Raw genomic sequence first — 16,234 nt, 5'->3', positions numbered from 1 at the left:
GCAGAGCAGGAGCTAAACAATTAATAATAATAATAATAATAATAATAATAATAATAATAATAATAATCCTGGGCTGAGTATGCACTCAGGTAAACTGTAAGAAACAACCAGTGACAACTGGCTGCAGTGAGGAGGACAAGGGTCACAGAGCTTTGTTCCTCATCATATTTTTTTGAGGAGGAATGCACTCAGGGATCTGCAGTTGGGTTTGGTGTGAAGAAACAAGACTACGTGGATAACCTCATAGAAATCTCAGCTATTGATGCTCCATTGACATCATTCCTGAGTGGTCCTACCAACTGCAGTGGGCATTGAAAAGCAAGTATTAACATCCCATCAACCTTTGCTGTCAGTGCTGCTGTTTGAACTTCACATAAAAATGAAATGCTCATGAATAGGTGATTGGATAAACCACAAAAACCTTATGTGTTCAACGATAGTAGGCAGCCTTTGTTTTCATTACACTTTTTTCTCTTTTCTTTTTTTTTTTTTACAGAAAACAGTATCTCCTATGCATTTACTATTTTTCTCAATTTTTTTTATAATACAATATTCTACTTGTAAGTTAAATATTTCCATGGACATTCTGAGCTTTCCTGCAAGCCTTGAGTAGCTGATTTAGTGAAGTTTTATTGCTGGCTTTGAGTCAACGAGGAAAAAAAGCAGTGTTTCTCACTCCAGCCTTCAAAGACACAGAGGCCAAACTCATTGGTTGTTTTGGTTTTAGTTCTTTTCTTTTTTTTTTTTTCCCTGGTTGATCACTTTTTGCACGTTAACAGCCAGCAGAGTGTTTCAGCCAGCAGGTGGGTGTGGGTGGGCTCATCCAAGGCAGGAACACCCTAGCAAGGAAGCCACCCTATCCAGCTCTGTGCATCCTTGGAGGAGTCGGCGATGGACAAACAGTGGGTTGACTGGGCAGATGGTGTGACCGTTGACCTTTCCTGCAAAATGAAATCAATCTTGCTGCACAATCAGCCCGATCTCATCTAGATAGCAGCATAAAAATTAATTTCCTTGGTGAGGCATATGCAAACATCAGAGCATCATGTCACAAACCAGTACATTGGACAAGTATGGAGCTTACTCTGTTATAGTGCAGTATATTCCAGACTAAAGCCCTTGGAATTTAAATGATTGAAGGTGAAATTTTTAACTTATTTATTTATTTTTAAGTCTCGCTAAATTTCCTTTGCCATATAATGTCTCTTCTGAGGTGATTAATGGTTGTTTTGGAGAGTAGTGGCTATTCTGAGTTTCAGCTGATGACTGGAAGTATTATTCTGCAAGCACTGGTGGTAACATTGGTTTTGCCTGCTGTATGCCAAGTGCTCTTGAGTTAGCAATTACAAAACCCTCATTCTATATAAAGCAGTGGCATCCTTTTTCAGCTTGATTCAGAGAAGCTTCAAACTATTATTCTAGTGCCTCCTGCCATCAGACTTAAAAGTATTACAAGACTGAGAAACTAAAGCATTTTAGAAAATATATTGATCTTGTAGAAAAATGTTTAAATTAAAGAGTGCTTTTTGTATGTTTGTGAGAGCAAGTAAAGCAAGTGAATTCATTCCTCATGTAAGTCTTCTGAAACTCCCTGCAGTAGACAGAGAACTGTTTAGAGCTTTGTATTTTTTCTTTTAAATTAGATACATCAGGGAAAAAATGAATATTAATGCTTGTAGTGCAGCAAAACTAGAGCTCTGCAGAGGAAAGAAATTCTCTCCAATGAAAGATCACACTTTAAACTTTGAGTTTATTCAAAATCAGAACAAAAATTGAATTTTTTCTGAAATATTCACAAAAGCATATTTTGGACTTTTTGCAGCTTTATGAAGCCATCCAATTTCTTTCTATTTTCAGATTCCTCATGATACACTAAACAAAATGTGCATGAAAAACTGGAAATATTACTTCTGTTCTTGCTAAATACTATGTATTACCTCACCAACTTTTTTTCACTTCTTTCATTCATACTGAGTCTGGTGAAAAGAAAGGACTTGATGAAGCTTCCTGAAAATTTGAAGTGTGTTTCCTCACAGAGAGTATTCTCCTTAACTGTTGATAATCTGCACCTTTGGTTTTCCTTTTGGCTACAACCAACGGCTAGGACCTCAGAGAAAAAGCCATACAATCACCTCCCAGAGATGTCCCAGAAAACAGGTCAGGGTTTTTTCCTGTGGAGTCAGCAGATCAATGCTGACTGGGTGGTTAGGTTACAGAACAGGTAGGTGACTGAATACCAAAGAATTACTGTATTTATTCCCAGATGAAGCAGGTCCATAGGCCTGTCCATGACACTCTGTTTTCAAGAATGAATTCATTTTTAAAAGAAATCACACCCACACTTTTAAATGGATCAGGATCAGATTATGCCATTCACTCACAGGCTTATTTGATGGACTTTGAGAGTTACAGAGCAAATATTACTGTAAATTTTCATGAGAATTAGAAAAAGCAAAAAATATCTTATTTCATGTTCAAAGGAGCAGGGATAACAGCATAAAATTGAGAAGCTCCAAACTTTTGAGTTTTGCTTCTCGTTAATGCAGTGGATGGTACATGGCCTATGTTTAAACTCAGCATGCTAGGGCTTTTTGTGTATTGGTACAAGGAAAACTTAATACCCCCATCTACTATAAATTAGTTACATGCACTGCTATATGCTAAATCTGATCTAAGAGCAGAAAGAAGATACTTTATCTCAACAAGTTGCATCTTGAGGCTGCTGTTTGTGCTATAAAAAACATATCTAGCTTCACAGACAGCCATGAAATGGAGATGAGATTTTTTTAATTCACTGCTTTCATAAGAAGCTGACAATACCAATAGCTGAGTAAGGGGGTGAAAAACGCTAAACTTAATACAAGCGAAGAGAAATTAAGTCGCTACCTACCAGATGACAACTGAAAAGCATAGCAATGCAGGGCTATATTTTACTTCCAAAGAATAGAAAAGATCAGTAACTGTGGAGCTTTATCCATTCCTGTATTTTCCCCCATCAGTATTGATTTCCTTCCAGAAACAAACCAAAAAAAACCCCAGACCAAACAAACAAAACCCAAATCACAATTGCTCTGTGTTTCATGTCCATACTTGCACTGTAGCTTTGCTGGATTCTGCTGCGTTATGGACAGGAAATATGGACTGAGCAGCAATGAGGCTCTTTCTCTGTCTGTTGACATATGAGAAATGTTTTTTTAGGACTCCTTGGCAAGTGTAACCTCTGGGAATTTCAGAGAACTAAGTTAAAAAGAAATCAGAACAGAGAAGATAAATGTGCTCTCTGCCCTCAGACAAAAAAAAAAAATCATCTGGAAGTTACATGCTAAATTCAAAGGAAATGCCATGTATGTCGAGACCACTCAACAGTCTGTTCTTATAAATACTGTACTATCCACTTATTTAGTCAGAGTGCAGATTAAGATTTAACATCTAAACCTGGACATTTGTGTTGCAGAGAAATAGCCCCCACAAAAGAGACGCAGTTCTTAATGTTGACTGTTCAAGGTTGTGCAGTTACAGTGATTAGTAAACCAGGGATGTAATAATTCACAAGTGGTTCTAGCCACCCTTCCCAGTACCCACCTCTATCATCTCATTTAAGAACAAGTTTGACTGCCAGACTGAAAACACTGCTCATATTCAGGAGAAAATCAACTTTGTACATGCACAAACAGAGTACCTGGAAGGGTTTCTAGCCAACTAGTACTCAGATGAGCTGAATTGCTTCAGGGGACGAAACATCGCTGACCGACCTGACCTCCACTCAGCCATTGTCGGTTTCAATCTGATGCCTCACAGAGGTCTTGGGGAAAAGCAAGGGGCCAGAGGCATGTGATTGTAAACTGCCTCCGTCAGCAAGAGGAAGGGGAAATATGTTCTGAATGTGCCTTAAACATACTTAAGAACCACAGTAATGATGTATGTGAATGTTGAAAGGTAGAGGTTAAGATAGAGGTTTGAATTCAGGTATACAAAAGAGAGAAAATCAGAGATCTATTAAAGGATTAGGAAGGGTTAAGTTCATGTTAACCAAACTGGGCAAAGTAGAGATCTGAAAATAAGCATTGCAATTCCCACCTCGCTGGGCCATCACGCAGTTAAGACAAACCCCACCTGCTCAGAAAGTGTAGTCCCACCTGTCCCTCTGCCTGAAGCTTCATCCACCAGCCTATTTGGAGGAAAGGCAGTTCAGGTCTTGTGGCTAACGTTGATATAGGTCCATGTCATCTGAGAACTCTGCTGAGCAAACCTCCAGGCAGCTCAAGAGCATGTGAACTTGGGCAGCCTTTCTCATGGGACAAGCAGAAGTTCAGTGCTGCCCTAAGATTTTGTGACATATATCCAGCTGGATCTAGATAAACTTGTCCAGCAGCAGGTGCTATGAACTGCTGTTCAGACTGGCCCTGGCCTCGATGGATGTTCCTCTGCAAGTTACCACATGCTTCAGGGTCTCCATGCCTTTCTTGTCTTAGTGTAGACACGTGGATATGTCTATACGTATTTGTGGTTAGGAAGTATCTGAGCAGAAGTTCTCAGCATTGTATAACACCAAACAGGTGAACTTGGACACATAGCAAGCCGATATTCACAAAGTCGTAATAGTATTATTAGAATACATTTTTTACCTGAGTGCCTGCCTGAAAGCCACTACCAGGTATGTGGCTGTTTTCTGATGGCTGAGACATTAGGTCTGGTTATTTATTTTATCCATGGAGCATGATCTCACCATGCAGTCAGATCTCATAATGCATATGTGCTGCTCTACAGGGGGGATAGTGATGCTAAAGATATGCATTTATTTTGTCATTATGAATCATATGTATAGTATCATGTACAGAAATATTTTTCCAGTTACATGCATCTATGCTAACACGGTGCAAATTTCCAATTTTAATGTTGTTTTCACAATACAGAGGAGAAAATTAAACAACAAAAGACAACTCCTACTGAGAAATCAGGTAGGAACAAATCATTCTCTCCTGATTTATGAGGGGGAAGTGTGTTCAAAGGAGATGTGGAGGGGGGGTGTTAAACAGTATTCAGTACTCATTTAATGTAGCATTTTTCCATTGCAGTGATTTTTTTCCAGTATCTGAATGGATATGTGACTGATAACACTTTCTTAGAGTAAATCCAACAGAAATGCAACTGTAGATATGATTCTAAAAACAGAACAAAATGTTGGAGTTTTTTTTAAGTTGAATGGTGCCAGTTAGTACCTCATTTCTGTTCATATTTCATGTATGTCTTTTCTTCTCTGCAGCAGCAGAATAGATTCTGTACAGGATCATATGGTTCTGTTTCTAATTGTGAACATGCACGTATTTTTTTCTATAAGAACTCTCATGATAATCTATGATTTTACTATGGAGTGATGTTTTACAGCACTGTTTATCCAATAAAAATACTGTTTTGATAGATTTTATCTGATCATAAATTGCTGTAGCTCGTTCAAAACCCTCTATGTTTCTGTTAATAAGATTTGAGAAATTACTGCAAAACACTTCAATATATTTCTAACCTGAAAGTTTAATGAGATAGCAACTACTGATAGCAAACAAGTCTGGAGAAGGAAGAAATCATATCTTTGAACTGACAGGATTTTCACACCAAAATTACCTGGTTGAAGGGTCAGCTAAGTTTCACTCTTGGTTTGTGAGCAAAATCAGAAGGCTCAAACTGTGATTTGGCAGCACTTGGAAAAAAAGCTGCCAGAAATATCATGACTTGACTTTTTGTAAGAATTGTTAGAGTCATGTGCCTGCCAAATCTTCTTCCTCTTTGTTGGAATCAAACTGAAAATGCAGTATTTCGAGTTGGCCAATTTAAGCCGCTACAGAAATAACTTGTAAGTTCTTAAACAAACATAATGTTAAGAATTATCCTCTGGAGATGGCTAGTGCTCTCCTGTCTAAAAGTGTAGACCAAAGTGGTTTTGATGTTGCAAATCAGCTGAATCCCCCCCAAAATTTCCAATCATTTCTTGACCAGTCTGGAGCAATTTCTGATTTACACTGGTAAACAGTGAGAAATGGTTCTGGAATACATAAGTGTGTTACTGTGCTAAATGACAGAATACAGCTTTATTTTAGCAAGAGCTGATAGCCAATGGGACTTGCAAAGGCCTAAACGTGTTAGAGCCTATCTACATTTTAGGGGCCTGAATGCTGTCCATCTTTACACGAGTAGGGGAAACAAAGACCAAGTGAGAACTGATTGCCATAAAAGTATTTGAACATAAATAAAAAATATATTTTAAAAATAAGTAGAACCTGTTTTCTCTTTATGTATTACAATTTACCTTCTTTTGTCTTCTGCAGTCCAGGCAAAACCAGCAAGTACGTGGTACCTAACTTGATCAAAAAAATTCTGTGAAATAGCTGAATTTGTGTGGCTTTTTTTTGTCTTTAACCTATGGAAACTCACCCTTGCTTAAAATTCTAGTGTTTTAAGCACCATGCCTTCCATCGCTTTCATTTAACATGTTGTCTTGTCATTGCTATTTAAAAGTCCATTTGACACAACCAATTTCATTACAGTACTCAGCTCATTCTATGCTTCCCATATCACAAATTTGCATAAGTGACACGCTTTTAAAAATCACTGTTAACAATTAATTGGGTTGAAAAAATACTCCCACTGAATTAGAAAAAGAAAAAGAAAGACATCACCACATTTCCTTCCTAATCATATATTATTTTAGTATAACAGCATCTAGAAGAAAGTGTCCATATATTAATTTACGACATAGCCTGCTTGCTAACTCTCCGTATCTTTTGTACCTTCAGGATGGAAGGTAAATTGCAAAAGTTAAAAAAAAAATAATAATACCCAGTTAAATTCCCAAATAATGCCACACTCAAAAAAACCTCAGATATGGGGAAAATATTACTCTTCACTGAAATAAGTTTTATTTCACACTTCATAAAACTGTTTCCTATTTGAAATTTCCTATCTTGTCTTCATCTCGGCATTTCCCAGCGTATATCTTCACCTGAAATCACAGCTGCTAGGATTTCAATTATTCCTCTAAGTAGCAGAAGCACTGAGGTATATTGCCCTTTTTTTCATGGTCTACTCAGCTTTTCAATGTTTTCTACTTTACAGACCAGATTTGTGTCCTGAAACTGATGCCCAGGATTTTAGTTGTGCAAAACAAATAAGGCCAGCACAGCTGTCCTCTGAAAAGTATTGTGGCCCCTATTCGCATGCATTTGGCATAGCTACTAATATGATATGAGTTCTGTGGTGTGGGTTTTTTCAGTTCTTTTTAAGCAAGTGTGGGTTTTGTATAAACTATGTAGTGCTACACTTTGTTTTTAAAACTAGTCTTCTTCATCTTTTCTGTTTTCAGCAAGTTAACATGAATTCTTATTTTTCCAGTAATAATTACAAAATAGAAAGGAGAACAGAAAAAAGGAAAAAAAAAAAAAAAGCATTGCCTACCAAGCAATGCTAGTTCTCTACTTTTCTACAGTGAGATATAATTTATTCATATGGAAAAGGATGTGTTTGAGAGTTTGGGAATTCAGCTCAAGTATGTCTGACTCAACAAAATAAAGGTCGAGTGAACGTTTGCTGAGTTTGCCTCTCCTTTCAAATTAAAAAAAAAAAAAAAAGGAGAATAGATACAAATTACATTTTTGAAATTCAGAGGAGCCCTTCTTAACTGACTTCTTTTTTAAGACATATGCATAACTTTTAGTTAATAGTAGCTGTATGTGTGGAGCTATATGCAGTACTACCGAACTTTACGATTTTGTGGCATGTTCCTCAGTGAATAATCTGTTAGTAACTAGTCCTGTGGCTTTTGTTCCAAAACAACAGCATGAAGCAAGGCAATATTGATGTTTATTCCTAAAAAAAATACACATGTGATCCTTCTTAGTTAAAAAAAATAAAATTAAAAAAAAAGATACATGCAAAATGTAACTTAGAAACATGATGGCAATTTTGTTGTACTATTTCTTTTATCTAGAGCATGAAGCAGTCAGACATGAAAAAGCTGTTCCACCTACAAAACCAAGTAGGCACTCCTGCATTTCATGCATTCATTACTTTTGAAACTGTTATTTAAATAAATTGCAAAATAAAATTGCATATGACAAATGTCAAAATCATGACCCTTTGATATATTTTGCTGTATAGAGTGGACTTGACATGTCATACCATAGCTAAGGTAGCACAGTACGTATTTGCAATGCCGGCTGTCATTTTCTGAAGATACATATATATATATATCAAAGGTCATATTTCTGCTTCTGTAATTTCACCAATGTCATGGAAGTTATGCCAGCAAATAATTTGAACCATTTTCTGAAAGTACTTAATTTAAATGTCCTCATTTTGCTAATTATTTGTGGGTATCTGCCATTTATTCGGACTTCACAGCCTTCCTGTATGAGTCAACTTCTCAGGACCAGCAACAGTTTAATTTTCCTCCATAGCAGGTATTATATGATATACTATCCAGATCATGACCTGGCACTATCCCTTGTCTATGATAAATGTCTCTGCATATCACAGCTCTTATGCAGCCTCACTTGCACAAGACAGAGCAAAATCCCTGCAGGTTTAGGAAGCAGCACTGTTCAGTTGCACTGTGAAGCAATAACCATGGCTTTAAAAAAATGTCTTCTCTATGCTTCCAGGTCAAAGGAAATAATTGCAAAATTAGCATTCTTGTTAGTATTATCCATCCTTAATTCTAGCACAGCAAGTATAGTGTGTAGATGAGAACATCCCTACTCTTACTGTCCATCACTAGATTGTTATTAATTACTATGAGATTACTAAAAATTATGTTTTGATATGCAGTAAACACATAAAACAAATAAAGCCATTCTGCGTCATAACAGTATTATGCTACACCTGACTGCTCTGACCATTCTTCTTTCTTTTTTTTACTTTCCAGTCAAACTGAAAAACACTGCAAGTACGCGTCATGTCTTGTTTCCTACAAATTAGAAACCTTCTTTTCAGAGACACGTTATGTCTGTCTGTATTTTTTCAATTATGTCATATTAGATAATGTTATTTTCTTGCTTATACTACAGATACTCTTGTATTCAATCTGCTCAGTAACAACTGAACACACCAAAACTAAGTACATTTTTAATTTAATATTGTGAAGCTGTAACATTCACACTCTGTTTGCAACTTTTGCTTTTCATAAAAGTAAAGTGAATTATGCTAGCAGCATAATTCATGCTCTGGTGATTTTAGATGAGCATAGACACATCATTTATCTTTATACAAATATATTGTTTATGAAACATAACAAAATGGCATGCAGCATAACTGAATTAGACAACTTTTTCATTACTTCTTTTATCATTTGGAAATTACTTATATGACTAATTCACTAAGCAGATTCTTGGCCTTTTTTCAATATCTTTTTTTTTCCTACTTTATAAAAAACCTAAATTAAATTTTAAAAGAGTAAAGAATATTTCCATTTCATGTGAGTTTTAAGGAGGTTTCAAGGGGAATTTCTTGCGTAACAAAGACTTTCACGGAAGTCATTGGATACTGTCCCTGTTAAGGTCAGTAAGACTTCTGAATAGATAAAGACTGGGATCTATGCTTATTGCGGCAACTCATTGCGCATTACATACTGCAAATCATCATCCTACAACAATCAGAAGGACACCATATGCTTTGAATTGTGAAAATGTTGAAGTATGGACCTTCACAGGTGAATCAGTTGTAGTCTCTTTAGCACAGGATCTTTGCCTTCTCTTTTTGTACTGTGCCTGGCACACCAAGACAAAATGTTATTCTGTTGCGAAGTAATCTTTAAAGAGTATCCAAAACCAAGGCCAGGCCCCATGAGACACAGACCTCTTCCTGTCCCAGCTCACCAGCTGGCAACGAGGCACAACAAACTGATTCCATTAAACTTCCTTAATTAGTGTCCTGTATTAGATGCTTGAAGTTAGACAAGATGGATGCTCTCTCTTAATCATGTCAGAAGACACACTGATAATTCTGAAACCTAGCTCCAAGGGGAAAGGGCAACATGAAGCATCTGGAATGTGCCAACACTGAAGGATCTCTTGCAATCCTGAATTGCAGTGTTCAGTTTACAAGTCATCATTGAAAAATTATTACTTCCTGTAAAGCTATTGGTGGCTTTATTTTCATTTTTGCCAGAGTTTTAAGTGTATTTTCCTCTATTTTATTCCATTATTCAGATTTGTTAAGTCTTATGTTCACTGGATCTGTTCACTGATGTTTTATGTCTTCTACACTGATTATCTGAGACTTACTGATGGCACTCTCTTCTGATTGAGAACCATGAGATTTAAGTGACTAATTCCTCATGCTTTCTGCAATAAGGATCATTTTAACTCAAAATCACTATCTACAATGCTTCTTTTAAGAGATATACTACCCTGGTATATTGTGAATAAGAGGAAAAGCCAAGATGTTTTCTCTTGACCTTTGCAGAGGGATATTTGTACCATTCTTGAGCTTATATCGTCCTGCTTGAAATCATTATAAAGGTTAACAGTGCCTTTAGAAAAATAAAAGAAAAAAAAAAAGGAAAGCAGTAACAAGCAGACCTATGATCATATATAAAAGTAATTCTATTTACACTGCCTATTTTGAGCTAACCATCCTTCAATGTAACTAGCTCAAGATTTTGAGCACCAGAGCTAACTTAAATTGGTTTTTCCCACTTGAAGAAGAAAACTTAGTTGGATGTCTTCTTTATTTCTAAGGCTATATGTTGCTTTATTTCATATATTTCTCAGACAGATGTACAGGATGCTTGCCATAATATGACCATAGCTATCATGTAATTTAGCATGAGATGTAGCCATGGACACAAGACACTCACTGATTTTGGAGTTCAGGTCTAGTAGGAATGTAAAATAAATCTATACACTTCTCCTGGGCCAAATTTATTAATACATTACACCTTGTGCATTTTTACTGTAAAAGTAAATGAGGTTTTAATCAGTAGAGAGATTGCATCATTAAATGAATGACAGGTTATAAACAAAAACACAATGTTGTGTTTGAAAAGTCCCCAAATTAACAACAAATACATTTTTATAGTTACCTGCTAAGTGAATTACCATGCAATTACGAAAGTAATCTTTTTTCACTATTTCTGTTTTAGCATACAAGAGAGTCTTTGATAGCAAATGATCCTATATAAAGTTTGAATGTATAATGGAACTCAGAATTTACTCCCTGCATACTGACTAAAGATTCTCAAATTGTGAGAGGCTACCTTAAACAGAGGACAAAGCTGGTGGCATATTTTACTCATGCAAGAAGTAATAGCAAACCATATTTTGCAATCAAGAGGGAGAACTCCAGTTAAGGTGTAAGAGCACGAACCTCTTTCCTAGATTTGGTGCCTCAGACAATTTTTTTTTATTTTTCTCTTATGAAAATGAGAAGAGAGATTAATCCATGGGTCATGATGCAGTAACGTATCAGCTTTCAGCAACTGTGAGAATGATCATAAGCAGAACTGTAAATATTAAAGGACTTTAACAGGATAGCATTTAACAGCAGCAAAACTGGCCTTTGCTGGATGCCTGTGGTACCTAAGTATTGAGCACTGACATTTATGAGTCTCACTATGAATGGAGACCTGAAAGAAAGTCTCCTGAGATGTTTTAGTGAAAACCTTGCCTAATTTCTCAGTCTTCCTGTTGAAAAAACATTGACTGAAGCATTTTCCCCTTGGTCTGAGCTTCAGAACCTCGTGTTCATCTGAAGCCAAAACTCAGCATGGAGAAAATACAGAGAAAATTCAATCAAAGGAGACCTTGAAATGTTTTGTGAATGTATTTGCTTTTCATCCAGCTCCAAGTTCAAAGAATAAAGGTTTTGCCTGGCTAGGGACGTTATTCTCTTCCCTTAAAATTGGGTTCGAAAATAAAACTGGGACTAATGAAGCAGCAATGTGTAAAAAATACTAGGATTCCAAATCAGTATATAATCGCATTCCTTTTATTTAAAATGAATAATTATACCAGTGAATTTCTATACCATCACATTGACTAATTTTCATTAATTATGATGGTTATTATGATAGCATGGGCATATACCCTTCTTTTATGCTAGCTGCTATGCAAAGATGTAGTCAAAATTTTTCCAGCTCTCGAGAGCCTTTACTCGTAAAAGGCAAGGCAAACTGATAATGCAGGAGAAACAGTTAAAGAGGGGTGAATGCCAGCTCTTCAAGGTCAGTGTTGGTCTTTGTTTGGGATGTGTGGGTAAGAGGGGTAACAATTAAACTGAATGCATTTTTTTGGAAAATAGCATAGTCAGCTCTAACTTTGAATACACATTTTAAAAAGAACTCTTAAAATCTTTGCTTGCTGGAAAGATTTGGTTAGCCCAGTGTTTGCATTTGCAGGAAACATTGCATGCTGGATTATAGTACTTCAAAGAGTGGAACTCTTAGCTTTAAGTGTGAAATTCAGTATACATGCCCATTGTTAAGGCACATTTCTTTGCAAATTAATATCCTGCAGAAAAAAATGCAGATGAAAGAGATCTATTTAAATGGTTACTTGCCTTGAAAAAATCACAGTACTGAACCTCATAATCTTTTTCTTCCCCCCTTCCTCTTCATTTCTGATTATCTCCCTGGAGAGTCAACAGGTGAAACCCCAACAACAGGTAAATATTGCATTTCTATGGTGTGACTTCTGGAAGGAATTAATGAACATACCAGTGTTGATTAATATGTATTATTCATCAACAATGAACCATGCTGATGTAAGCCAGCATTGGTAAACTGACAGCATTGCAGCTACACAGTTCTCTACCACAGACTGTTTTGATCAGCTGATTATATTATTTTGACCATTCTTCATCTGCAGTATGTTTCGTTGAGCGAGACACTGGTGATCAGAACTGAGCAAGCTGGCATTAATCAGATAGCACATGCACCAGAAGACACTGAAAAAACGTTATTACAACTAGTTGGGCCATATGAAGTGAAAATGAACAATTCAAAGGCAGCCTGCCAGTTTTCTGCTGTATTCAACAGGGAATACTGACATGGGCTCAGACGTCTGAAGCAACACACCTTACTTAATTTCAATCTGCTTTGTTGAATGGAGTCACAGACCAAATGTCTGTGTTTGTGTTCTGTGGAAAAGGATGTTGAAAAGAAAAAAAAGCACATGTTCTGAGTGAATGTACAATTAGAGAAATATAAACTAAATAAATCAGAATCTACTACTGCAGGACATCAGAGTGGTCACATTTCGTGGTTCTAACAGTCCACCTAGCTCGATATCCTGGAGTGTTGTTTTCTTGGGGGTTTTTTTCTCATTGTTTTGTTGGGGGTTTTGTTGTTTTTTTGTTTATTTCTTTCAGATGATTGAGATTGCTCTGAAAAGAGGGTAAAATTCAGGCAACAGGCAGAGGGTTCCTTCTCTGATACATTTTGAGAACAAATAATTAGAAAATTCTGGCAATAGTTAGGGAATTACAGAATTCTAGTGCCTGAAACCTCTATCAGGAGTTTCCAAACTGCCCAGCAACCAGCAATATTCCATTTTCAACGACTGTTCAGAATACCCAGAACTGCTACTGCTACTAAGGGTAGCAGCCACTGTTGTAATATTAGATACATTGTATATGTGCCATGAGACACATTACCACAGTTATTATTCCAGGGAAATTACTAAGGCGATCAGCTTTGTGCAACATATTTATGTTAAGAGCCGCATATTTCTGATGCCTGTCACTTAATGTTGTTTCCTTGCAAATCTTTCTAGCCACCAAAAAAACAAAAACAGCTAAGGAAAAAGAAGGTAGGAATTTACTCTGTGTGTGCATATTTATGTAGAAGATCCCAATAAAAATGGTATGAGATTACAATTTTGCATGTATTGCTGTTTGAAACAACCCCTGAAATATCTATATTCATTTTCAAAGAATTTTATTTGCAATGATCTATTTGTAATATTTGTAATGATTTATTCAGAATTCAGCCAATTTACCAACCTTGAACTGTGTTACTTTTTCCTTTCTAGAAAAACCAATTGAGAAGAAACATCTGAAAGAGGAAAAAAGCAAAGGTAATAAAGGGACAAAAATCTCTGCCAACAGCAGTGAAAATGCAAACATTAGGTTTTTTCCATGGGATTGGAAAGAGGCGCTTTTTTAGTCTTCCTAAATGTGTGCAAGTAAGCCAAAATGATGAAATTGTGCATAAATTCCCAGTAATTGGGTGCCTGATGGCTCCTTTGCACATGAATATCAAGGATGACCCTCCCTGGCTGGTCCAGCACCAGCCTCTCTGCAAGGTGCCACTTCCACAGACACATGGGGTTGTGATCCTCAGTTAGTCTGCTGTTACACTCTCTAATGAGGTAGTGCAAAGTTCATCCCCATAGCTTGTGGGGTTTTTTAGATCACCAGCTTCATATTGTAGTGTAATTGCATAGATAACAAGAGGCACCTTTCACACATAAGATATATTACTTCATGGTCACATATATACTGACTAATCTGTTGGACACAGCACTGACTTTGTTTCCCTACAGTAATATCTAGAAAAACGGTTTCTGCTGTAGCTCTAAAGACAAATAATAGTAGTAAGTTACACTAATTTGTTAAGTTAGTGGTCTAAAACATAAATGTCTTCTCCACGTTAATTAAAGACATTGACTTGCATATAAATATTGTATATGGAAGTCCTGGTACCTCAAAGGATAACGGTTAGTTGTACTTCTGCAAGTTTGCTAAACTACTGTCTCAAAACAGTTGCTTTTATGGTTTTACTAGACATAAAATTTCTATATTTAATTAATTTGCTAGGAAAGTCATACTTAAAAAAGATCATCTGGTGATAAAAATATTTCAATCTGTGAGTTGTTTCCAATAAATTATTTAAATTTATTTAAATATTTTGGCCTGAAACTGAAGATTAATTTATCATCTATGTTTTGTTCTTTAGGAGTGCCACCAGTAAAAGAAGTTCCACAACATCACAACCTGACATCAGGTACATGATTTTCCTTTACTGCAACGGAACTTAATTTTCCTTGCCAATATTTTCCTTCTTGGTTATTTTTTGGTCATGGGATTTTTTTGTTTCTTTGTTTGGGGTTTGGTTTTGTTTTGGTTTTATTGTTCTTGGTTTTGGTTTTGTGTTTTGGTTTGTTTTGGTTATGTTGTTGTTTTTTGTAAAGGATATCACACTTGTGATCTTTTCACATCTGTCATTCTAATCTATGAGACAAGATGTGAGGCAAGCCATACACATCAAATCTATAAATACTGTTCCTGTGGAGAATGATTTGCTCAAATGGTATTGCTTTACCACCTTCCTAAACTCTTAAACATTTATTCAATTACTTACTTTATAAACCAAGTGGTCTGTAATTAATTTGGCAGGGCATTATTTAAAATATATACTCCTCACATAAAAACTGTTCTATAACAATACCACATAAGGAAAAGCAAGTTTAATTTATTTTCTCGCACATTAATAAATCTTGCCTCCCATCACAGTGTGCCTTCCGCCTCACCACACTCACACACACAAAACAGGTGAATAAAGCTAGGACATCTTAGGAGGAAATCTCCCTGCATTGTGTTATTGGCTACCTCCATGTTTTTCCTAGTTTATGGTAAAAATAAAAATATGTTCCAGATTCTTCACTAGTATAAATTAAACCAAATGACTTCTGGGAAACTGCACTGATTCATGGCAGATAAGGATCAAAGTCTTTAATCTCACCTGTGAGGTGTAAGTGGTTTACACATAAAATATGAACTAAATATTAATATGGATCCTTCCAGTGCAACTTTGTTGTCTTAAAATACTTCTAATCATGTAGATTGTTCTGTTGTATATGATTTTTTTCCTCTTTTGCTGTAAGCTAAATGCTTTAGAGTCCTATATACTTGATATAAAATGCGTAATATATGGGTAGTTAGATGTATCTGTGTATTTAGAAATATCTTTTTATCCATATGTATAAACTTAAAATATTTGAATTATAATAATGGAAAAGGTAGATAAATATAAAATGAGTACAAAACAATCTGACATCAAGTAAGAGAAAATGCAAATTAAATGCCAATATCAAGCATTCACATGATAACGTGTATTTTTATGAAAATCTGTGCACACATGGTTCATGAGACTTTGTTGTACAAGGGCAACTACATCTACATATAAGAATGACGTAGCTTTTTTTCTTTTTTTTTTTTTAATCAGGAATACAGAGTTCTAGAGTGA

General features: G+C 36.0%; 1 protein-coding gene across 50 annotated transcripts in view; it reads left to right on the top strand.

Annotated features, from left to right (window-relative positions):
- Positions 1-16,234, top strand: part of TRDN (triadin) — a 233,660-nt gene that overhangs the window by 199,321 nt on the left and 18,105 nt on the right. For 19 of the 50 annotated variants that reach the window (XM_065056785.1, XM_065056791.1, XM_065056781.1 and 16 more), the window contains 8 exons: positions 4,914-4,958; positions 6,321-6,338; positions 7,979-8,026; positions 8,915-8,935; positions 12,625-12,651; positions 13,761-13,796; positions 14,019-14,063; positions 14,945-14,992. In XM_065056785.1, the coding sequence (XP_064912857.1) occupies positions 4,914-4,958; positions 6,321-6,338; positions 7,979-8,026; positions 8,915-8,935; positions 12,625-12,651; positions 13,761-13,796; positions 14,019-14,063; positions 14,945-14,992 (288 nt within the window). Of the gene's footprint in view, positions 1-4,913; positions 4,959-6,320; positions 6,339-7,978; positions 8,027-8,391; positions 8,451-8,914; positions 8,936-12,624; positions 12,652-13,760; positions 13,797-14,018; positions 14,064-14,944; positions 14,993-16,234 lie in introns of those variants that run through there. The other 31 variants (XM_065056824.1, XM_065056816.1, XM_065056800.1 and 28 more) reach the window with 19 other exon arrangements.

The sequence above is a fragment of the Columba livia genome, chromosome 3 (genome assembly GCF_036013475.1).
Source record: "Columba livia isolate bColLiv1 breed racing homer chromosome 3, bColLiv1.pat.W.v2, whole genome shotgun sequence".
In the NCBI taxonomy this organism is placed as follows: Eukaryota; Metazoa; Chordata; class Aves; order Columbiformes; family Columbidae; genus Columba; species Columba livia.
This window is presented reverse-complemented; position numbering and strand designations above follow the sequence as displayed.